At 45.7% G+C, this 25,216-nt stretch overlaps 1 protein-coding gene across 4 annotated transcripts in view; it reads right to left on the minus strand.

Moving 5' to 3' along the window:
- Positions 1–25,216, minus strand: part of DDHD1 (DDHD domain containing 1) — a 62,623-nt gene that overhangs the window by 35,739 nt on the left and 1,668 nt on the right. The window contains exons 2-4 of one of the 4 annotated variants that reach the window (XM_052696543.1): positions 23,333–23,443; positions 11,420–11,593; positions 4,523–4,624 (exon numbers count right to left, since the gene is read on the minus strand). In XM_052696543.1, coding sequence (XP_052552503.1) covers positions 4,523–4,624; positions 11,420–11,593; positions 23,333–23,443 — 387 coding nt within the window. The remainder of the gene's footprint in view (positions 1–4,522; positions 4,625–11,419; positions 11,594–23,332; positions 23,444–25,216) is intronic. The other 3 variants (XM_052696545.1, XM_052696544.1, XM_052696546.1) reach the window with 3 other exon arrangements.

Consider the following 25,216-nt stretch of genomic DNA (forward strand, 5'->3'; position numbering starts at 1 on the left):
TAGCCTGAGGAAAACTAAATTAAGTCCCTGAGAAACAAGGAGATTAGAAAAGGATTACCCCTTTCCACCATAGTTAACAGCTGATCCACAAGAAGCAGAACTACACTGCTGTTTTACAGTGGCATAGAAGAAGAAGGGAAGCCGGCCTGGCTTAGAGGTGTCAGCTTGGGCTGATGAGTGGCCAGAGCAAGAAGTAATATAGCGAGAACCCAAAGAACAACAAAGTGATTTTTCCTTGCAAGTGAAGAGAGAAGCCCATATGCAGAGATCTCAGTTTAGAATCAGAGAAGAAAGGAAATTCCTAGCAAGACTTCTTTCAGACGTGGAGCCAATGCAACAGGCTGTGACGTGCTGAGAGCTGAGCAGTCCAGGGGCGAAGGCTTCCTTCTGCATGGCTGCTGACTCCTCTACCCACGAATCCACGACCACTGTAGACTTTTCATGCATCCACTCAGCAGGTCTTTAACAGCAGAGGTTTATTCCATGTGAGCTCTGTGAAATCCTTCTCTCAGTACGTTTCTGGGGAAGCTGACAGAGCAGGACTGGAAGCACGACGCCTTCGGAGAATGCCATGCTCAAGACTCTAAGCATGCACAGGAAGAAGTAGAGAAGTCTGTGGCTCAACTGCTTGCTACCATTGGAAGAACAGCAGTGTGAAGAGCAACAATTCTCAAATGCTTTCTGGAATCAAGGCCAGCCTCTCCATTGGGAAGGAAATACAGGAAGTGGTAGATTTTCTTAATTTTGCATTAATTATTCTCACATGGAAAGAATAAAGTCTAACTTTCACTTCTATACTCCTCAAAAATATCTGTTGAAGGACACATGGAAATAAACTAAAACCTATGCATGCGTGCACTAAGGAACAGCAAATGAACATCCAACACTATGGATATTTAGCAGTGCATTCAAAAGGGAACCCGAAAAATTGGGTCTGCTTCTAACAAGAGCACCACGTGAAACTAGCAGTAATACTCAGGACTGTGCTTCCCTGCCTCTTGGGAACAGAATAACTTACCTCTCTGAGACACGTTGTCAAGGCAGACACACACTGCATTCAAGGTCAGATACAAATACATATCAATATATCTTTTTCAGCACTTGGATTACACATCCTTCCTTTCCCCCATCACACTCAAGTGTTTTAAAAAGTGGTTCTTGTTTCTCAGTTTTCCTTCTTGGGATGCTTAAACAGTCTGCCTGAGGATCAATGGACCTGTTCCAAACACCATCCCATATTCTTTCTGAGATAGGGTGAGATTCTCTGTCTCCCAGTTCCGACTCTTAGAAATACTGGGATGCCAGTTCATCCTCCAACCCCGGCTGCCTTGTCCATCACAAGAATATAAATCTCCTAAAATGAGAAAATTCAATGCACTGGCACAGGTTGCCCAAGGAGGCTGTGGATGCCCCATCCCTGCAGGCATTCAAGGCCAGGCTGGATGTGGCTCTGGGCAGCCTGGGCTGCTGGTTGGCGACCTGCACACAGCAGGGCTTGGAGCTGGATGAGCACTGTGCTCCTGTGCAACCCAGGCTGTTCTAGGATTCTATGATTCTCATGGTAATCAAGAGCCCCAATGAAAGGGGCTTTCACTGCTGACATTTGCAGAATTTGCTAATGACAAGGCAGGAAACAAACATGACTTTGGAGAAGATTTGATAGCAGTGTGAAAATAATCATTTAAAAAGAAAATAAAACCAAAAAAAGTGTAAACACGTTTTCCAGGTATGGGATAACAAACACTACTACTGCTATTTTGAACCCAAAGAAGAAAGAATGAAATATTCCTGAAGATGAGATGATAACGTTTGTATTTTCTTTCCAGACCCAAAGGCTGTGATGTAAACCACGCAAACGGTGCAGAGGTGGTCAAAGTGACATCTCTGGAGCTGTTCATACCATCAGGTGTCACTGAGTGTCACAAAGTCACCAAGGCATGCCGTGGTTTCACTGAAGAAGCACTGAGATCAAGTTGCAGAATTCAGGTCAGGCAGCAGGTAGGGCACAGAGGAATGCCCTTCATGTTCACACCTCCGCCTCGTGGTCCTCCAGGAGCACGCTGTACGTGTGGATTGCACAGAAGACAAAGGCATCTCCTGACAAAGCCATGGCACAGGAACATCCCTCTGGGTCAGGCTTCTTGTAGCTTTGTTTTCACATGGGCACCTTCTCTGACATTAAGAACACGTGCAGCTTTCTTAGCAGGAGTCACTGCATATGCCCCTTCCCCTGCTGCAAAACCCCTCAGTATTCTGCATGCTGCTCAGTTTTCCAGTTTGGCATTAAAACCCAAAGCCTTTGAAAATGAGATCAAGTTTTGGTTTCTTCTGTATCTAGGAAAGAGAAATTAAACTTCCTTTTTTTCCCCCACCCCAGGAATACCAAGCAAACAGACACCTAGAGTACAAACAAATGGAAGCCCCAGCCCAGCTGCAGATGGAAGACAGCAGAGAGAAGCACATTAATGGCCTTAAATTGCACCAGAGGAAGTTCAGGGTGGATTTCTCCTCTGAAAGGAGTGGCACAGCTGCACCAGAGCGATGGGGTCACAGGAGGTGGTCCAAAGGCATGGAGATGTGGCACTGAAGGATGTGGTCAGTGGGCATGGAGGGCTGGGGTTGGTGATCTTAGAGGTCTTTTCCAACCTGAACGATTCTGTAATTCTATAGGTGAAGTGTGAGGGATAGGAAAGGAATTGCCATCACACAAATCTCCAGTCTCACCAGGACAGATGAGCACAGAGGAAAACATCCCTCTATAAAGTTCAAATATTAAGAACGAAGAGGTAAGGAAAATCTGAAGTACATATTCCTCCAGTCTTGAAGAACCTGATCTCAGGCAGCAGAAACTCAACTTAAGCCACAACAGCTGGAGAATAGCTGAGGAGCAGCATCATAGCACAGAAGCTGGGGTGTGCAGACTGCAGGTGTGCTGCCAGCACAAACAGCATGCTGGCTCCAGTGCTTCAGGAGCCAAACGCTTCCAGCAGAAGGCACCTGCAGACAGGCACCTGAAGCTGGCATCTCACAGGGCCAGCAGTTTAAAATTAAATACCCTTGAAGGTAAGCACCTGGTTTTAACTTGGCACTTTCATCTACCAGCCAAGACTGAAGCGTGGGGTGATTCTTTCCCACCACAGTGCCAATGCAAGTCAAAAATCAATAAGGAAAAGCATCTTTGAAGTGTTAAGAGCTGCTCTCCATCTACTCCACAAAGGCACTGGCATCCTGGTTAGGGCTAAAAGACAGAACAGATTTATACTGCTTGAAATCCATGCTGTTCTTCTTTTTCTTCTATTTTTTCCCCAGGAATTTTCACCTTCTGACTCAAGAACGTCACTAATTGCCCAATAAGCAATCTTAATTCAAATCCATTGGACACTACAAACGAACACGATTTGGAGAAAAAATAATGTATAAAATAATTTCAAAATTATGATGACAAGTTTTCTTACTTTTTACGATCGTATTTTTTACGATGCTTTTCACCTTTTACAGATTTGAGTTCCAGGTGTGAGAAGAGGCAGGAAATGATTTCCTATGCATCTCTATGCTTTCAGACATTTGCATTTTAGACTCAACTACAGAAAAATATTATGGTAGGAATTCCAAGGCAAACACTTATGCATGCCAAAGTTGATCCTCACCCTTCAGAATACTCCTAGGAACTACAAAAATATACAGTATGACAGGAATAACTCTAAACCTACCAGATGCGTTGACATTTTAAATCAAAGGTGCCTTTTGCAGCAGGCTGGTTCCAATGTCACTGTGGTCAGCACGACTTTAATCACTGCCAGCTCTAACAACGCCAAAGATGTGTGGCAAAGTGCTTTGGAACCTTCTGCAATCCTTAATGGCTCCTGTAAGAACTACTTCCACCTTCTGAAGCAAACTGGCACAACATCAGCTGTTCCACAGCTCCAAGTTCCTCCTGTGATACAGCAGCCTTGATGGTGCATTCTCTACAGCCTCCCTGTTTCATATCCTACATCTGGTGATTCACTTCATTCCAATATTGATACAAAAGCTGCAGTAAAAATAACTTCCGACACAAAACTAGAGGTGCATCCATCATCCCAAGGTTGGCCAGCAAATTCTGCCTACTACAAAACTCTTTATTCAGTTCCTTCCCCAGTACAGTCTCCCTTACGCTGGGCCTACAGAGGTTCTAAAAGTGTTGCTTCTATTTTACTGAGAAAGTCAAGCCACAAAGTGAGTGTGTAAGAAACAAAAGTTTACAGTCATTAATCACAGCCACAAACAATTATAATGAAACTATAATAAAACTAGAGCACAGTATTGCTAGCATCTACTTTTCTCTACGACTCGCAGCACTGCTGTTTTTCTCCTAAGATTCAGTGCTTTTTCCTTCCCATGTGGGGGAAATGGCAAGAACACGGTGCAAGAAAGTGAAGCATGTAATTCTAGCACATTTAACTGATACGAGCAAACTAGAATGCAAAGCTTCCTATGCCAGGAGTACTACAAGAAAAAAAATAATAATCTACAATTACTGTACCTTGGGAACGCTTTCGTTTAAGACATGCAGCATCTGAATTCTCCTTATATCCTCTCCATTTGAACAAAGAAGGGAGGGAGAAGGGAGGGAGGTAGTAGAGAACTAAAAGTAAAAACACTGAGCTTCAAAGTAAAATTTTTAAAAGGAGTGTCAATTTTCATTAGCATTACCATCACAAAAGAAAAAGAGTCGATGCATTTGTTGAAAAAGCACACACACTTCAACTGGTTCTGTAGCACGAGCGTCAGGTCACGTCAGGCACATTCAGTCTCTTTGCTCTTCATAAACAGTTACGACATCACAACAAAGCTCAGGGCGTTAGGAAAGGAAAGCTGTGACAGTGCATGCAGTTTCACTGAGTGCCTTTGCATCGAGGCGTACCAAAGCATTAACACACAAGGTGGCATAGGGCAGAACAAAGGCACTTTTAAGCAGACTCTAAACATTTGGAAAAATAAACAACTCATCTTCAAGCACAGCTCTATTATTTTCCCCAAAGACTGCAAGAAACGACATCCCACTGTTAACCTGTGCTGTGAGTCCTTCAGCAGAGAAACCCAGCAGCACACACCGTGCCTCTGACAGCCCTCCCATTGTGAGCAGGAGCTTCCCTTGGATGGCAAGGCAAGCCCACAGTTCCTATTAGACATTCACTCGTCTTACTTCACCCCTGAAACACCACATAGCTGTGCCAAAGATTCTTTTTCACGGACTTACCTTCACATCAGTGCTGTGCAATTACAGAAGGAATGCTTGAAGGAAAGGGGAAACTGCTGCCAAGCAGATTGAGTTATGCAGTCATGTGGCTGCTTCTCTTGGCACTTGCACAGCAAGGCTGAGCTCCTACCAACCCACCTTCTGCACTTGTACAAATAGCCTTGGATTGCAAGCAAACAACAGGAGCCTCAAAAACCTTATGTAGTCAAGAATGTGTGTGCTTAAAGCCAGTGAGAAATCAGAGTCTCCAGTTGGGCTTCTGAATCCATAAAGTTGCTGAGGCTGCAATGGCTGGAAATCAGTTTGCCTGCTGGGGAATGGGAAAATGTAACTGACATCACCCTCCCTTACAGACATTAGAAGTAATTAATGCTCTACAGCCCAGTAACTTACAAGTGATATTCCATGCTTCTGTCAAGGGCACCTCACACCTCCTCACGCTCTCAGCTCACAGCTCTGTCAGCAGATGCCTTCATACAGATGCTGTACATTACTGTTGCGCATCAGTTTTCTACAGGGAGGGAAACTAGGCTCATCATTCCTGCACTGGGACTTAATGGAACAATTCAGCCTACAGAGTACTGTGCTGGCTGTGGCAATACAGGAACAGGCTGCCCACAGAGATGCTGTGGAGTCTCCTCTGCTGGAGATAAGCAAAACCCCATGGAAACATGCTGAGCAACCTGCCTTCATTGGCTCTGCTGCTTTCTCAATCTCCACAGATCCCTTCTGATCCTGGCAATTCTGTGACTGCATGAATGAGACTTTCCTTACTAAAGGTTAGCACAGTCAGCTGCAACAAAAATGTATTGTTAATGGTTTTTTCTGTTTTAATCAACAGAGAAAACTGTATTTGAAGCCTAAGGCAAAAAAAGCAAAAACTCCAAACACAGTTTCTATACTTTTCATGGCATGTAATGACACACTGAAGCCCATAGCAAAACCCAAGAAACTCACGTGGTTTCAAAATCAATGCATTATAAAATCTGTTCTGATTCTGACTCGTGGGGATTTCTACATTTCTTACAGTCTCTCACAGAATCACAGAGTTGATTTCCATTGAAGGAACTTGCTGGGGATTATCTGCTCCAGTTTCCCACAGACAGGACTAGATTTTCAGTTGAATGTAATATCACGTTTGGATCAGGTTGCTCTGGCAATATCCAGCTGAAATCTGAGCATTTTTAAGGACGGATGCTCCACCACCTCTCTGCAAATACAATCAGCTACAGAATCACAGAATGGCCTGGGTTGGAAAGGACCTCAAGGATCACGAAGCTCCAACCCCCCTGTGCCATACAGGGCCACCAACCTCCACATTTCACAGCAGCCCAGGCTGCCCAGGGCCCCATCCAACCTGGCCTTCAACACCTCCAGGGATGGACGGGGCATCACAGCCTCTCTGGGCAGCTGTTCCAGCACCTCACCACTCTCACAGCACACAACTTCCCCTGACATCCAACCTCCATCTGCCCTCTCTAAACATTGTCCCTATTTTACCATCATGTGTATTAAACTTCCAGCTCGCTTCTCCCCAGTTAAACGAATATTCTTGAAAAGCTAACAGAAGAACAAAAGACAGGTACCTAACTGTACCTGACTCTAAGAGCTAACCTGCAGCTCAATGGCAGGCTGCTCTGTATTGCAGACACTGCTCCTCCCTCTCTGCAGCTGGAGCTGTGCTGCCTGCTAACAGCTCCTCTGTGCTGCAGGAGCACACAGCAGGGGATGTGTGGGCTTCGATCACACAGCAGGGGAGAAAAAGCAACACTTCAGATGCAGAACATTCCTGCCTTTATTGTGGTTAAATGATGTTAGCAAAGCATCTAGTCTGAGATCCTTTCAGAACTTGCTATTATCCAAGTTCATGGCTTTGTTTTTATCTTACAGTGGCCTTGATCTCACCAAGGTTGCTAGAGAATGCTGCTCTTCAGATGAGCAAGTCCTAAACTCACTGTCTAAGCATGTATGAAAATAAGTTTCTAAATCTTACTTATTCTATACCTTTTAATCTTACTGTTTGCTAACAAGGTTTTACAATACCCTTTTTGTATTCCTTTCAAAATGTTTTCACCTTAAACGCTGCTTCACAGAACAACTGCTACAATAAAGGTCTCAAATATTAATAGAGTTATTTAACAACAATATATTTAAGCATAATACATGGGCAGAAGCACAGTACAAGAAAGGTCAGTAGTGCTGCAGGAAGGCAGTGACAGCCATCTCAGTGTGACCAAACAAACTCCTTAGTTTCATATTTCAATGGTCAATATCTATATTTAAAATTTTGAACCTAAGAACAAAAATGTCACCTTACACCTCATGCTGATATTAACCTATGCATGTTCAGCTTGAAGGATGAACCTTCCCTAAGAAAGACAAGCAAAACCCTTGTTCTTATCAAAAAAGCCTGGATGAAAAAAAAACCAATCAACACATGGGCAAATGAACGTGAGGCCCAAAAAGCCCCCAACATCATCCTATCTCACCTATCAGCATGGTGGCGGAACTAAAAATCAGAGCTGGTAGTCGGTGGGAGCCTACAGATACAGCTTCAGCACTGCAGCATCTCACTGAATGGTTGAAGGCTTCAGACAGGACTGCTGTAGGAAAGACTGGAGCAGCAAACACCGAGCCCCCATACAACTACCACAGGACAACACCAGCACTACTCTTGCTCAAAAAATTGATTTCTAAGCTACACAAGTGAGGGCAAGCTAGAAGATACTGTCCTGAATCTGCCAATATCACATTTGCGATTTGCACAGGCTGTAGATTGTCTCTTCCACAACAAAGCAGTCAGAGAAATGCAGCCAAATCTCTGCTCCTCATCCCCAATGTGGATTCTTCCTGTAGCTCTAAAGGTTATCCCATCTTCATAGGCAGAATTGCAATGTTTCTTTGTCTATCAACAATCAGACTAACACTTAGAGCTGAATAATGTATTCAGAATCTGGCCAGGATCAAAGCAAACTCTGAGGGCAGTCAGACTAAGGAGGTGAGAGGTGATTTCTTTGCAGCTTTTGCTTGCACTGGTGTTCTGGTAGCATTCCTCCTGCCTGGTTTGGGGCAGGAAGGAGAACATCCTGCATAGCCACACACACACACACACTACCTGCTGTGTGGTGGCCTGAGAGATCAGCTGTCACTTGCCAGCATCTCATATACATGATACTGCACTTCAGAAACCTCTGGTGAGGGTAAGAGGCCTCCTGCAAGCATGGCAGGTGCTCAGCACTCCTCCAGGAATATCAGAAATCTGTCTAATTTCTATAAGCAGCAGACACAGCTCTGGAACTCAGCCTTCTGGGACCCAAATCTCAAATCCAAATATCAGTTGGATATTGAAAAACCAAAGCTCACATTAATCTGCTTTGACGATGCCAAGAAATAAGCAAAGTGCTCCATTTTGGAGTTCTGACCTGACGAATGATTCACCCAAGGAAGTCACATCACTGCTGAGATCACCACTCAGAGACCACTGCAGAGGATCAGAGGCCAGGAGGAATCAAATACATCAGGCAGCAAAAGTGCACTTCATTTTGCAGTGCATGAAATTAAATACTTGGTCTCCATGAGCACTGAAGAGTAGGATGAACATTATTATCATCCCTGCAGGCCGGATTGGGGACCACTGTTCTGAAACGTTGTGCACTTTCAAAGGAAGGCATTCTTGGACTGGCAGTTTAATAATGGGGTAATTATTCATTGGCAGTCTGTCGTTAACAAAAGTTCTGGATAAAGCTTATCCATGTTTTCTTAAGATGCTTCAATCTGGGAGCAGAATTAAGAAAGCAAATAGCTGAAATCTACTCTTAACTTTTCAACCTGCTGCCACTGCTTTAAAGCACAGCTGGCCTAAGATCAGGGCCCAACAAGACTCAGCTGAATATCAGCAAGAGCCTCACTGTTATTCATTATTTGTGAAGCAAGGAGGCACGATCAAATAATAAAGCAATTATGCCTAGGTAATAACAGGCATTGTAACAGCAAATCAGCAGAGACTGCCGTCCCTCTTGCTGATGGGTCAGATAAGACTGCTAGGTTTTCAGCATTTACAAGGTTGTACTGTAGTGTTGTGAAGAGCCATTTTGCCTCCCAGTGATACCTACAGGTCCATCCTAGCTTTCATTAGTCTTAAGTAACAGGCACCTGTAAACCTTAATGGGGCTGAGATGTATTTAATACAGGATGCAATGACAACAAGTTGCAGCAACAAAGCAACGAAGCAATTTAAGCTGAACTCAGCACTTCTCCAACTAATGATGTTTACCTCACCAGTGATAATGCAAGTTGTAAAGCTTCTCCCCGTGCCACCTGCAGATGGAAATCGCAGATTTCAGCCCATCAGAAATGTTTTGAGAGGCTAATTAAGATGAAAAATGCACTTTTCACACTTATTGTTGATCATTTTTTCTGCATCTTCCCGAATTTCTAGGAGAAAGCCTTCAGAGAGTTAGGACTTATGCTCCCTTTTGAAGTCACTGCATGCCTCACTGTTATTGTTTTAGTTCAGCTTTAGAAAAGGCCCTGGGGGCTGGAGGCTCTCTGATCTCTTACATTTCTGTAAATAACAAGGACTGTATCTTTCCCATTCCTTTCCTCGATTCAGATCTGAATTTTTCTGTTCCACAACCCAGACATTTGCTGGAAGAAAAGCCCACCTGAGCCCCATTCCTTACCCGATGAGGTGAACCCAAGTGCAGCTGAAGGCATTTTCTCTTCCTTCCTACAGATATTATGCTACTAAAGGCTGGAAGCACTCAGCAGCCATAAGGATGTGCTTTCCAAGCAAATTCATGCTGACCAACCAGAAATGACACTGTGCTCTCAGCAGGACTACAGCTGCGATAACAATGCTGGCATTTGTATCAGTGCACTGGAATGATAAATTGACACAGGCCAACCAAACCCAGGTAAAAGCACCTTTCAGAAGCTGTGGGCACTGCGCTGGGGGGTCAGAGGTCACCCGACTTTAGGCACCCACCTGACAGAGCTGTTAAAGCAGAAGGCTTCTGCAGGGTTGGTCAGGGGACAAATGGTTTGGTCTGGTGGTTGGCAACCCTGCACACAGCAGGGGGGATTGAAACTAGATGATCGCTGTGGTCCTTTTCAACCCAAGCCATTCTATGCAAAATAAAAACCAGGACAGTTCAGTGTCCTCACTGGCTATGAAGGGAGCTAGGACTTTGCTGCTTTCTGTATTCCCAACAATTCCCCTGAAGTCAAAAAATGCGATTCTGGTTTTCCTATTACAGAAGAATCCCGAATGCTATCTGGCTTCTAAATTATTCACAAGGTTTTATGCACGTGATGGCACAGCTCCCACGTGAGGACTGCATGTCTGCACCAAAGCACAGCCATTTCTACCTCTGTAACTGTTTTGTTCCAAGTTTTGTTTAAGCTCCTTTAAACCACAAAGTTGCTTTGTAAAGGATAACCCCAAATGCTACTAAAACGTATTGCCAGGGCTCTGCGCTTGCAGCTCCTCCTTTGAGAAAGTTGCACAAGGGACAACAGACACACAAAAGCAAAGCATGAAAGCCAAAAATAATAAACTTCTGCTGTGCTACATTTGCCCAGAGCAATCAGTTCAACTGCACAGTAAGTTCAGAAGACTGTTCTTAACAAAGTTAAAGGCGTTTGACTGAGATTGCCAAGAATCCTAACTGAACGCCCTCAGCCTGGTGATTAAAACATAAGGACTTCCATAACTGAATGAGTGCCCGAGACTTCAGACTGGCTGAAAACTACTCTAATAAAGTCACAGATCGAGCTAGAATGGAAAATGAAATGTGATCTGTAAAATGGATGCTCCCTTTAGGGCAGAAATTAGGAACGCCAGCCAGAGAACTAATAGCCAGTTTGCCTTCAGACACTGACACACTTCTTAGCCCATAAAGGGATTACAGTTTGAAATGAGATTTCAAACACAATTAAAAGATATGAAACATTAAGCAAAATGGGAACAAGAGGTCCATCTGTGAATATAATTCCACAGTGCTCACCTAATGTGCTAGAGCAGGAAATCCTACCAGAAGATACAGTGGAGAAGGGGACAGCAAACTGCACCCTGTAACCTTCCCCATTATGCAGAACAGAAAACCATCCCAGATCAAGCTCTTAGTTAAGGAGAAGATTCCAGCTGTCCAGAAGACATGTCATGCAAAGTAATCTTACCTTCCTTCCCATCAACAGGTTTTGATACTTCCATATCAAAGCTCTCTTGCATCTGCTGGCCCCGGAAGCGGTTGAGGTGCTCCTGCTCTATCAGGTTACTTTCCTCCTCCTCCAGAGGTTGCCACGTACCATCAATAAACCACTGCCCTCGCATTACGGGAATCTTCTCCGTTTCTGAAAACCAAACAAGAGGTTCTTTTATGCGACAGAACCCAAACTGACTGCAGAGAATCACAGAATCACAGAATTGCAGGGGTTGGAAGGGACCTCCAGAGATCATCGAGTCCAACCCCTGCCAAAGCAGGTTCCCTACAGCAGGTCACACAGGTCGGCATCCAGGCAGGTGTTGAACATCTCCAGAGAAGGAGACTCCACCACCTCCCTGGGCAGCTTGTTCCAGTGCTGGGAATCCCAACAAGGAAACCCCAACCACACACTGAGAAACACCGCTTCTTCCCCATGGAGCTGAGCGTGTTGGAGGATGTAAGAAACAGGAAGATGTATATTCTGCAAACCTGAGTGCTGGGTTGAAAATGGGATTTATACTCCTCTCTATGTGGCTGCCCTGTATTTTCAAAAAGAACGAGGAACTTTGTGAGGCTCATGTTCCTTTATACAATTTGACTGATAGGAACTGGGGGTTTAAAGTTGTAAAGAAGATGCAGAACAAGGAGGAGAAAGCAAACCACATACGCTTGCCTTGACAGCACAGAGCTTTGTTTCTTTTGGGAACTGCACTTAAAATAACTCCATCTGTGTATCAATTAACATAAAGGACGATTTTAAAGAGTGAAGTCACTTCTTAATTAAAACCAGTCTGCAGTGGGGGTTGTTTTCAGTCACTGTCACTCTAGTTTCACTTCCGGCGCTCCAAACGAGGAAGCTGGGTGCTGAGCATGTGTTGTCCATGTGATACAACAGAATTATCCCCCAAAATGAGTGCTGGCATCTATGGTTCTTCAACAAACCACGACTGATGCCCAGATTCAGTACTGTGAGTGCAGGGAGTGAGAACTCTCCTCTTGCACAGATACCCTCAAGCACGATGAGACAACACTGTCCATTTTAGCTCAGGACTTCACAGAACCATGCAGGCTGGAGAAGACCTCCAAGATCCCCCAGCCCACCCCACCATGCCCACTGCCCACATCCTTCAGTGCCACATCTCCAGGGCTCTGCAACACCTCTGGGACGGTGACCCCCCAGCCCTGGGCAGCTGTGCCACTGCTGAATTATTCCTTCTGCAAAGAAATGTTTCCTCACAGCCAACCTGAACCTCTCCTGGCACCACTTCAGGCCGTTCTCTCTCATCCTATCATGGTTGCCTTGGAGCAGAGGCCAACCCCCACCTCGCTACCACCACCCTTCACGGAGCTATAGATAAGATCTCCCTGAGCCTCCTTTCCTCCATACTGATCCATTTTCCATCTCTGGAAAATCAAGGAGAGCAGTGTGTGGGTTCCAGAGCCTTTGGGGCTGTGGCCATGGGACTGGCTGAGACCCAAGACCAAGAAAGCAATCCCACCACTGACTTCCAGTACAAGCTGGAAGAGACTCAATCAAATGCAAACACTGTACACGTGTACATACACACCACACAAACTCAGCTCTCCAAGGAAGCGAAGCACTCAGCCACAAAAGGAGAGACTTAAAAAAGAAGATGAGGGAAAAAGAGCACCAAGGCTTTACTACTCAAAGAACTGTTCCTACACAGATGGTGTGAAAGCAGCTGATAAGGGCAGCTGGGAAAAGCAACAATAGATGCAAAACCAAACAAAAACGGTAAAGGAAAACTAGACACATAAATGCAAAGTAAAAAACAAACAAACAACCAAACAGAAAAACCAACACAGAGCACAAAGAGTTCCCAAGTGCAGGAACAGAAAGCAGAGATGCCTAGCCTGTCAGATGTGAAGTGCTTTCATACCAGGTGCTCACAGGGGAGAACAAAAAGCAGCAGAGATCTGCAAGCACCTCCCTTATTTATTCTGAATTCATCATCTCTTAGACCAACACAGCAACGAGCTAGGAAGACTAAAGGGAAATCTCCTTGCAGTGATCTCCCCTCCAGGCAGGAACACTCCATGTTCCAAAGCCTGTTTCAAAACCTTCACCATAGAAGATTTACAGTCCAACAGTGTTTCTACAATACCACAAGTGCCGATCATCCCCTAACAGCCCTGGCCTTGCAGCTGGAGCAGGGCAGGCTCTGGGTGATGGCACTGCTGGGCAGCTCCTGCAGCACAGCGAATTGAGCAGCAGGGAAAGCAGCAGCTGCTGTGGGCAGATAACCAGAGCGAGCGGCCCCACATCACGGCTGGGTGCTGGCGTGGGTGCTCTGCTGATTACCCAAGTGTACTCACGACTGGGAAACCCACAGGCAGCCCTGTAAGCAGGCACGCAGCGTGATGCAGGGAGCAAAGGCTCTGATCACCCCCAGCCTCTGTCATCCCGGCCTCCTGCACATCCCAATCCCCTCTTGTTCCTCCCTTCCAAGATCCTCAAAGCCTGTTTTAATGCTCTGACCACTGCTGCAGCACCAGACCGCACCAGTCTGGCTGGCCTGACCAAAATGCCAAGACACCTTTGGCACGGTGGTTGGAACCTGATGATCCTTGGGCTCCCTTCCAACCTATTCTATGATTCCGTGGCGCAGCACAGGACCCACTTTTGCCATTCAGTTGCTAAAACAGCTCTTCCAGACAGCACTGAATTATTCCACCCTGGATTTCTGATGTTTTGGGTATCGTTGATCCGACCAGATGAATGAAAAGGCTGGGCTGTTGGAAAGGCATGGCTACTTAATGAAAAGGGATCCGAACAATCAGAAGAACTCAAGGCGCTTTGAACTGCAGGAATTAATCGTCATGAAAAAGGACACAAACTGCAGTTGTGTGTGAAAACTAAACTCATTTTAGAGTCGACAACCCATGCACGGAGTGCCATCAGGTTTTGGAATGAACTTTCTCAAACTCAACCCGTTAAACACCACAATTGTGAATCATTATTGATCACTGCCGCACGGAGAACAAGAAGCAAACTCCAGCAGTAGCTGCTCATCGTGTGCTGGTCTTCACCTCGGCTGTGTCCCCTATGTTTTACACCTGCTGCTCTGCAGGGCTCATGCACACACATCCAGCTCTGCTGCTCTCACAGCACAGTTCTGCCTGCAGGAAGAAACAAAGCACACAAGGCATGGCAGTGAGCATAAAGGATGCCATTGTTGCCGAAGCAAAGGCACAACTGTGTCAGATGTTGATCCTCGCTGGGAAAAATCTGCAAGCAGCTCCTTAATTCTCCACCAAGCGTTCTGATGAGGCTCCATTCACTGAATCCATAATAAGATTTTTTAAAAAATTAAAAAAAAAAAAAAAAAATGATGTGAATACTATTTTGTACTCTAAACCAAATGAAGACAACAGACCTCTTCTTCATTTCTGAAGGGTTCCGAGGTTTTCACATGGGAATTTCCACCTACAGATTTCTGAAATTCGAAGCATTAGCAATTAAAATAAACGTTTTCAGGCTCTTTCTGCTGGAAAAAAACTTTCCCACTGAGTTTCTTTAAAGTAGAACACAGCAGCAAATAGCAAATCTCAAATAACAGATGGGCAACAGGCTCTCCCAGAGAAGCTGGGCCAGGAAAAAGAAAAACGGAACGACTGAAATAAGAAAACATTTATTGTAAAATCTTTACAGCCTAATTTGGTTTAGAGATAAAATAATATATCTGGCTCTAGGGCTGGAAAGGGCATTTATCTGGAAAACACTTCATCAGTAAATCACTTTCGGATCCAGAGAGAGATTACTACAGGGCTTCGTTTTCAAAGCAGGGCTTCATAAGGGAGCCAGGTTTTCCAAAGCTCAGTGGGATTTTAGGGAGACCCAGGAGTTGGTCCCCACCAACACTTAACAACTGGGGATTGGGTGAGCTGATCTCCAGAGGTCCCTTCCAAGCCCAACCACTCTGTGACTTTTAGTGCCTGCAGCCACAGCATCTCAGCTCGCTGTATTTCACCCTGGGTGCGTGGCAGGCTTGATCACTGTTACACTGCTGGGAAACCCCAGCAAAAAGACCATCCAGTACAGAAGGAACGCCCCTTCCTGCCATCAGGAGCACGGTTTGGTCTTCATAAAAGTGAATGCAGTCTTTCAGAGCCATCAGATTTGTTGCAGATGACAATGAACTGCAGCACAGCACTGCTTGTTAGTGAGGCTTGGCAAAGTGGGGAAAAAAACAGCTTCTTGATGGTTGTGAAAACCAAGCAATGACAGGACAAGGGGAATGGTTTTAAAGTGAGACAGGGGAGGTTTGGGTTGGATATGAGGAGGAAGTTTTGGAGCCAGAGGGTGGTGAGGCACTGGCACAGGTTGCCCAAGGAGGCTGTGGATGCCCCATCCCTGCAGGCATTCAAGGCCAGGCTGGATGTGGCTCTGGGCAGCCTGGGCTGCTGGTTGGCGACCTGCACACAGCAGGGGTTGGAGCTGGATGAGCACTGTGCTCCTGTGCAACCCAGGCCTTGCTAGGATTCTATGATGGCTGCATTACCACTGCGCAGTGCTGGGCTGCACTCAGGTCACACTCCAGGCAGGGCAACAGCAACCTCCTGATCCTCAAGGCCACCGGCTGCCATCGTGGCACTGGGTGGTGAAGGAAGGGCGGTGTGTTGAGGCAATGGCTGTGGGCACGAGGCTGGGTGGGGAGCCCAGGGACTTACAACACAGCAGCAGGTCCTTCCGTATCACCTGGCTGAGCGAAACCTCAAAGCTGCACTGCGGTAAACAACCCCGCTAATCTCAGACAGGTGCACCAAGATTACACCAAGATTACCCTGTGATTCATCCAGCACGATACAAGCTATTACAGTAATTGCCATGAAACAGCAGTGTACCAAACCTGCTATTTTAAGGCCCAATTGCATTCCTATCCTTGTTCATTAACGTCTTGAATATTCACCGGTGATTTCAGGAAGCGTAAGGCAAGCTCCCCCTGCATCCTTTCCTTCTACAAAAGGAATGAAATATTTACATCCAACTAGAATTTGATTTCTCTCTCCTCCGATACAGAACTCAAACTCTGTAGGAGGTAATGTTAAGAGTTTATCTTTGTCATTCCAACCTTGATCCCCAGGAAAGGATTTGCCTTGATTTCTTTACTGCCTTAAGCCTTACACCACGTAATCTGCAGCTGGCCGTGCTTCAAAGCGAGGCCCCACGTGTTTGGTTGGTACTTGGTGCTGTACATACACAAGGATTCCTAAGTTGGAATGGCAGAGATTAGGAGCTAATGAAAGGCACTTTATTTTAATTAGTCATACTTATTTCACCACTTGTAAAGAAAAATAGTCCCAGCAATGGCAACAAAGGATTTATAAATTTTTAAACAAAAAGTCCTAGTTTTTTTTTTTTTTTTTCCCCCCCTGAAAAGTTCTAAGAACACAAAAAATGTAATTAATGATGTGAAGAAACAGGAACGTGTGCAATTTACACCATCGTAGCCTCCTAAATCTTCTGAAAGGGAAGAACTGGGAAAACAGAAACTGCATCAGGCTGGATGGGGCTCTGAGCACTGATGGAGCCCTGGGTGTCCCTGTGCACTGCAGGGGGTTGGGCCAGATGGCCTTCACAGGTCCCTTCCAACTCCAACAATCCATGGTTCAGCACACCCATGCTGTGATTTATACACATACATACCCCAACCACTTCATTTCATTGTCCAGTGTCTGTGAGATCCTCACCCAAACAAAAACTGCATTCAAAACCTATGTAAATCTATCATAACACAGCAGGAAAACAAATTATGGCGCTCATTTTGGCTACATTTTTTCCTTCTTGTACTACTCAGTGATCATCATCATTTGTTCCCTGCCAACACATGGCCTGAAATTGCTTATACCTAAAAGCATACAGCACAAACTGTGCCTCATACTGGCCCCTTCCACCTCACTTGATTCAGAACTAAGAAAGCTTGCAAAAATAAGACCGCACAAACTTCTAATTAAAAGCAAAAGAAAATGAAAGGAGGTCTCTCTTAGAAACACTGAACTAGCATGCAACCTGGAAGACATGTAGGCAGAATGAAACAGTATGAAAGAAAGATGCAGTGAGCTTTGGATGTGGGGTGACTTCACTGCAGCCTTTCAGTACCTAAAGGGAACAAACAGGAGGGGAGTCAACTCTATGAAAGGATGGATAACAGTAAGACAAGGGGAAATGGTTTGGAGTTGAGGGAGGGCAGATGGAGGTTGGATGTCAGGGGGAAGTTGTGTGCTGTGAGAGTGGTGAGGTGCTGGAACAGCTGCCCAGAGAGGCTGTGATGCCCCGTCCATCCCTGGAGGTGTTGAAGGCCAGGTTGGATGGGGCCCTGGGCAGCCTGGGCTGCTGTGAAATGTGGAGGTTGGTGGCCCTGCATGGCACAGGGGGGTTGGAGCTTCGTGATCCTTGAGGTCCCTTCTACTCAGGCCATTCTGTGATTCTATCCACATCCAGTGCCATCCGCTCATGAAGCTCTGGACAGCCGTAACAATTTACCCAGCAATGAGATCTGAAAGGTTAATATGGCATTTAGGGGCTCAAAAATGTAAATTAAAACTTACGCTCTGCTGAAACCTACAAAGCCAAAGGGTTGGACGTGGAACAAAGGTCCATGAAGTGCTGTTGGCTTGATACCAAGGACTCCTGCTTTCCAGCGCAGTCATTTCTCTTCCTTTAATTTGGCTTCCTTATCACTACAGTTGTGAACGACCTCTAGTGCATGAGGATAACATCTGTGCAAGCTAAAGTATCTGCAAGGCTGTGGTATCTCAACTTTAAAGCTCCTTAGGTAATGAAGAGAGAAGCCCACGCACTTACTAACAGAGGGGGAAAACCTAGGCAAAAACCATTCTTTGACATTTTATTTTAAGTCCTGCTGAGAAGGCTGAATACTCTGTGCCTTGGAGTGCAGCACTGCCAGTAAGAACCTGGGCACAAGAAGCTGGATGTTAACGTGACACTGAAATGAATGTCTTTTACAGCTACACCCTCAATGCTACTCTGGACTTTTTCATATCAGCCATTCGTTCCAACTTCACCAGTGCTTACAGTGATATTTTAGGTACGTTCACTGCTGCACGACCCATAAGACTTCTCACTTAGGTATGAGGTCCAGAATTACTCACACTGCACCAGAGTGCATCCTCACACCCACCAGCCATCACCAGCACTGCTCATAGAGCCACAGCAACGTGCAGGTTTGATTTGTGCTGATGCAAATGCACAGAGCACAGTTTGCAGGGTAATCTGTTCCTCCTAGCTCCCCTACAGAAGGGTTTGCAGAGCCCCACAAAGGGAGAAGAATGCAAGAGAACAGAAAGCTCGACTAAGAGAAGTGATGGCTGTAACTGCTGATAATGAGATCCCTAAATTTAATGGCAGTGATGTGATCATGCACACAGAGTGGACAAACGGATGTAATGAAATAGACAAAAGCTAAAATTTCATTATTTCCTGACTGCTAGGTAACAGAACAGGCTTTCTGTTGCAGCTCAATGTTCTGCAGCTTTCCAGCTATTTCCCAGTACGTTATTGCAGTATAAAGCAGGTTACTGATATTTAAATTAATGGCACCATTCCTTTAATCACAGCCAGAATGACTTCCCTTTGTTTAACCACAAACACAGCAACCTGTTCTGCTCTTGCAGAAGTACCAACATCACCTACAGAGGAATTCATGGGTGAAATCCACCCTCAGAAAACTTCATAGTAACAGCCACTGAATTCACATAGCCAGAACCTTACTGAGCATCCAACATCAAGAGATTTCCTTCACTGAGTGGTAAAGGATATCGTGCTGCTGGTCCACCAAATAATTCTAATTCGCTTTACTGAGCCAAATTCAAGATAACAGGTGGAAGTAACCCCCAAAATACAGCACGCATTATGTTTTTCAGGCAGGATTTTCCTTTTAAGTTGGTAGCTGAAGGAAGATCACTGCAATTACTCTCTACACAGTTCTGAAGCCAACGGTTTAACAAGGAATTCTACAGCTCACCTCATCAGCTGCCTCAATGACATATGGAACAACGCTCATCAAAAAACCCTGGACTGTTAAAACATAAGAAGAGGTTGCGGCCTTAACTTTAGAGCCTTATTTTTATTGAATTCTTATCCATTAATACAGTTTACCCAATGTTAATACCAGTACTCTGAAGTGAAGCACTTGCACCAGCAGCACTTGTTGGCTGTGGCTGGTAAGTTTTAGCAAATAGTCCCTTATCAGCCCTTTTCTAACACACATAGCTTGCACTTTTTGCAGCGGCGTTAGGTGAAAGCTAAGCTGAATGACTGCGCCACGTGACAAACAGATGTGAGCACCTCCTGAACTTGAGCACGTGCTCTGATCCCATTGAAAGTCATGGGACTTTTGCACAATCACATCCATGGCGCTGAGGGTTTGTGCTCTGCTGGGAAGCGCCCTCCTGCTAGCAAGCTCTCTCCAGCACCACGCAGCAGTGATCAAGCACGAGCAGTTTCAGAAAGCAGGTCCCTCCATAGGAATAACTGGACTTAAAAAAAGCAAGCTTTTCCCTGTGCATACCTAACACCTACACAGAGCAAACACAAACACATTCAGGGCACACCAACTCTTTCTCTCATCTTTCCTCTCCCTTCCCTGCAGAGGTTTGTCCTCCATCCCGCTGCTCACTTACTGAGCTGTTCACCAAGCCCACTGTCTCTGCAGTGCCTCCTTTCCAGCCTCCTGCCAGGCACATTCTGGTGTGGCTTCACAGCTGCTTGCAGCCCACACTCAAACACAGCATGCCACCCTTCTGACCTTCTTTCTGGCCAACACTTAAAGCCATTACATACCTACATCTTTTTCAGCCTTAGAAATGTACTGATAGAATTGCCCATAGCATTCCTAGCATCTCTGCCTTCCTTCTTGTTCATCATAGCCACCAGAAGTGATGGACCACACCAATGGGCGAGCACAACTCACTCTAAGCAGGATCACTCAGCTGGAGTTGACAACACTCAGCAGACAGGGCTTCTGACATCGCTTAAAGAAAACTGATTAGTTTTCCTTAAACAATGCTTGTAAATCACAACAACAAAAGCTGAATTTGCAGAAGGAATTCATCTTCAAAGGCACACTCAAGAAAAGTACCAATATCTCCCACCTGCTTTAGAAAAGCATCCTGAAAGTCACAACTCACCCCTACTGAAAGGGAGAAAAGCACCAGAAAGCAGAAGCTATGCACACTGAGTACTGCAGAGCTGAAAACTGCTTCGCCATCACGTCAGCATTCTGATCAGGAAGGAGATGGCTGGACTGAAACTAGCAAGACGCTTTGGGAAGGAAGAGAGCAATGGAATTAACAGGAGAGGCAGAAAAGTAAAACCCAGGAAAGATCTCAGTTAGCAAAAGTAGTGCTTTACCTTGCCATGGAAACTATCAATATTTTATTTGTAAGTGAAGAATAACATGCCTGGTGAGGAAAACAAGAAAACAGCATTCAGGAGTTCAGTCTTCAATGAAAAACTCCTTTAGGAAATGGTATCGACCAAGTTCAAAGAGCATCTAACACCAAAAGCAATGTTCTAGGCACACTGTGAAGCAACTGAAGAAGTATTCTGCTGCTAAAAAAGACTAAAAAAAATATGCAAACTATATACTGGTAACTATTAGTTCCAAATCCTCAGTTTTCACCTACCTCATAAATGTGTTTTAATGCTATTTCTGTTTCAGAATAGAAGAAGAAAAACCATAAAGCAATCACGCAGGCTCAGCATACCAGATGTCAATTAAGGCAGCCAGGGAAGCGGAGCCATGGGGCCTGTGCCTCTGGATGGTCTCAGGGTGCCAACCTGTCAGAAGCCAACGTGGAAATCTGCACTGCTAGGAGAAGGCACAAGCAGCCAGCACTCCTGCACAAAGCAGGCAGCAGAGGAGCACCTGGCAGCTCCTGCACACTGATTTTCAGTCTCCACAGCAGAGCTGTAACAACCACCAGGGCTGATGTACAGAAGGGTTTCTATCTCACTGCTGACCTCCATCTCCTACATCAAAACAAGCACATCAAAACAACCCACTGAGAAAACAGCCATTTGTAACATCTGGTGCCAAGCATTACCCACTATACTCCCAAGATTTTTCAATGATTCTGACTAACTCTAAGTTCAAAGGGCTGATAACACATCCCTGGCACTCGTGTCTCGTTACGCAGGAAGCTCTCCTGGCAGAGGCTTCTCACCCTGACTGCTCCTTCTTGCCATCTACAAAGTGGCTCACAGACACCTTACAAAAGAACTATGGAGTTCTTGGAGATTTCTTTCTTTCACTACAAGCTTAAAGGGATCTCATACAGATTTTAAACCTGTCCAACCTGGCTGAAGTTCAGGGATTTTAAAATCTGTATCTGAGGATCCAATGACTCCCTCTGCATTCACACATGGGCTAAGCAGAATCTCTGCTAGCAAGCAGCGCAGCAGAAATTACCTCCGTACCCTCAGTCAAGGACAGTCCTAATGAAGCATTCTTATTTTTAATACAATATGTAGTATTTTACTTAATAGGTGCCTGCAAGCTATTAGGTACAAAGGCATATATATTAATCAACAAAACTCTCACTGGGTCTGCTTCTCCCCACATACTGACAGATCTGTATAGAAGCTCTACTTCAATTTTAAGAGGTGTTCCTGCATGACAGACAGCAGTAGAGGCGATGCATCCTCAACAGCCTGAATTTAAACTGGAGAACATGGTCTGGAACTGGAGAACTGGTCTGGTATTAAATGTGGAGGCTGGTGGCCCTGCCTGCAGCACGGGGGTTGGAGTTTCATGATCCTTGGGGTCCCTTCCAAGCCAGGCCATTCTGTGATTCTATGAACATGCTGAGATGAGGACAACTACCTGGAGAGTACAAGTGGATTAATATGTAAGAAATCAGTAACCTGACAGTGTAACTGCCAAAAAGCAAGGGAAAGGCAGGGCAACAGTTGCATGAGACAAAGGCATGAGTCCCAAGCCAATGAATAGGACGGTCACCTCGAAGTCTGTAGTTTAAACAGATTCACCCAGGACTTTGAAAACCAGAATAAGTCAATCTACAGAAAAACAGCTGCAAAGCAGCCCTCTTTGAGTAAGAGGGCAGAGAGGACTGGGCACTCCAAGAGGATTCAAAGGGCAGAACTTGCACATCAAATACCACTCATCACCACGTCTGCAGAAGAACAAGAAGCCCAGCTCCAAGCTACTCTTTTATCTGGAAGCCTCCACTAGTAATTTCAGTTCTCTTGTGCTGTCTTTGCTACTTCCACAATTCTAATTAAATAAATCCCAGAGGTCACAAGGTAAGGATACAATTCTCAGTAATTAATCTCTTCAAACTGTAACTCAGTCTGGTATTTCTGATGTTACAAAGGAATCCTGTGGCGAGCCTAAGATATTCCAGCAGAAGCCGAGCTACGATCAGCATCTTCCTGTCACTGAGATTACAAAACAGCTGAAGAACTGTCAGGGCACCCAACGTTGTCGCTGTGAGATAGCAGCCGTCCCTGAAGAGCAGTACATATGTGGAACAGAGCAACAGGGAAGAACAAAGATAAAAGCTTTTGACCTTTGCTCTGAACTGAAAGCATGAATCAGCAAAAACAGCAGTTTCTGTACTCTTTAACGTGCAGCTCAGCATATTTGCTGCCAGTTGTACTCGCTGTTTGTCATGCTCGTGCAATCAGAGAGTAAGATCTGCCTCCCTTACCCACACATGTATCTAGCGTGAGATCTGGTATGCCATCAGTAGCTCCCTCCCACAAGACCAAAGTAGCATCTACCCCTCAGATCCAGAATTGCACGCACGCCATTAGATGGGAGTAACAGCCACACCAAGGTCTTCAGAAGCAGGAGATGAGACAGAATCCTTGGGATCTGACCTTGCAGTCTTCTGTGGCCTGGGCGCAGCAGAGAACCAGGCAGAGAGCACCAGGCGGCAGCGCAGCAGAGCCATGCTGGCCATCTGCCTACAGGGGAACGCACCGCCTCACCTGGGAGGAGAGAATGGGAGAAAGGCAAGAACTCTCACATTTACAGGAAGAGGCAACGAAACGTGTGAGCAAAGGAGGCATTAGGTCAGAAGACACTGACAGATCCCTGGAACACCAGAAGTTTATCTCAGTCTTGCAAATGAGCAGACCAGATAAGAAGAAAAGACTCGAGCACTCTTTAATCAGCTTTCTGAGGACAAAAAGTTATCCCCATTTTTAGCGCTGTGAGTTTATTTCTCTGTCTAGCACTGCTTCTGGTGCTAACCTCTGGAAATCTCTCCTTCCAAGCATCAGAAATTGTCTCTGTGCAGCACACGTTACTTGAAACATCTGCTACTCAGGCTTAAGGAGACTGAATCAGCTTCCAAAATGGACCAGGCAAAGGGTCAAGAAATTAAACCTTTAAGCTGCTGATGAGCACAGCCTCTTGCTCCCATTACCAGGAGCAATCCTGCCTCACCTGGCAGCTCTGCTCACTCTGTCGCCTCTGTCCCCATGGCACAGGCAGCAAGAGGGACAGCAGCAGTTTCCTCATCCCTTGGGTGATCTGTAACCATGTGGCAGATGCAACAATCACCAGCAGTCATTGCTTCAGGGTGGTGATAGAAAAATCCCCACTGTCCAAACATGGAGCTGTGCCCAGGCTCTTCTTTAACTCAAAATGTGTGTGAACTGAGAGCTCCTTGGGCTCACTATCTGTCTTTTGGGGTGATGAGCTGAAAAACAGAGGTTTCACACACCTCGATGAACTTCACCACCTGCTATAGTCTTTTACGGATCTCCCCCCTGTAAAGATGACAAGAAAGAAGAGAGGAAACAAGCAAGAGCCCTAGTTTTCAGATCTGCTCCTCTGTGACTCTCATCAGCCCCAAATTTCCCAAGTAAGCCTCAAAAATTTACAAAAACTGCCTGCTGCCCATGCCAAGACAATGTCCCTTGCTTGACCAGTCTATGTCTCACACTCCATTACAGTCCCCTTGACCTTGAAGGAACACAGTTGGAAAGCAAGTCGTCAGGGACAGAGGGTGAGCAGCAGCATAGCCTGTCTGCTCCAGGAGAGCTGATGCCTGTCCAGCAAGACCCTGGGACACGTTCCCTCCAAAGAAAGGTGCCTAGCCTTTCATCTCTGTTCCTCAAGGTCCCCTCTCTAGGGATAGAGACAGATGAATGCAAGAGATGTGCCTCTTGAGGAAGGACGAGAAAAGGCGTACATCACCACATCCTTTTGAAGCTGAGGTGGTAAAGCAAACACCCTTCACTTGGAAGGATAAGAAGCAAGGACTGCGCATCTGAGATGCCTGTTGCATCCCCTTGAAGCAGAAAACAGAAGTTCCATTTCATGCCTCTCCCAGTGGAAGGATGATTGGGTTGGGGAGATGAAACTCCATCGCTTTCCTAGAAGAGAGGATGACAGTAGCAGAGAAGCCAGGTTTCAGCCCGCTCTTCCATGGGGTTCCTCACCAAAGAAAAGAGATCAGAAGCATGCACGTGGCAGGGAGACAGTGGACAAATAACTGCCTGGTATCCCCTGGCTCTTCCTGAAGAGCAGGTATGCATACTGAGGGGACAGCAGTAGGGACAGCAAAACTCCACTCCCACTCACCCTTTCCCATCTGGGAAAAGGTCAACTCTTTGAAAGGGGAGATGACAGCAGGACAAGGGGAAATGGTTTGAAGTTGAGGGAGGGCAGATGGAGGTTGGATGTCAGGGGGAAGCTGTGTGCTGTGAGAGTGGTGAGGTGCTGGAACAGCTGCCCAGAGAGGCTGTGATGCC

This window comes from Tympanuchus pallidicinctus, unplaced genomic scaffold (genome assembly GCF_026119805.1).
Source record: "Tympanuchus pallidicinctus isolate F22 unplaced genomic scaffold, pur_lepc_1.0 scaffold3, whole genome shotgun sequence".
NCBI classification, from domain to species: domain Eukaryota; kingdom Metazoa; phylum Chordata; class Aves; order Galliformes; family Phasianidae; genus Tympanuchus; species Tympanuchus pallidicinctus.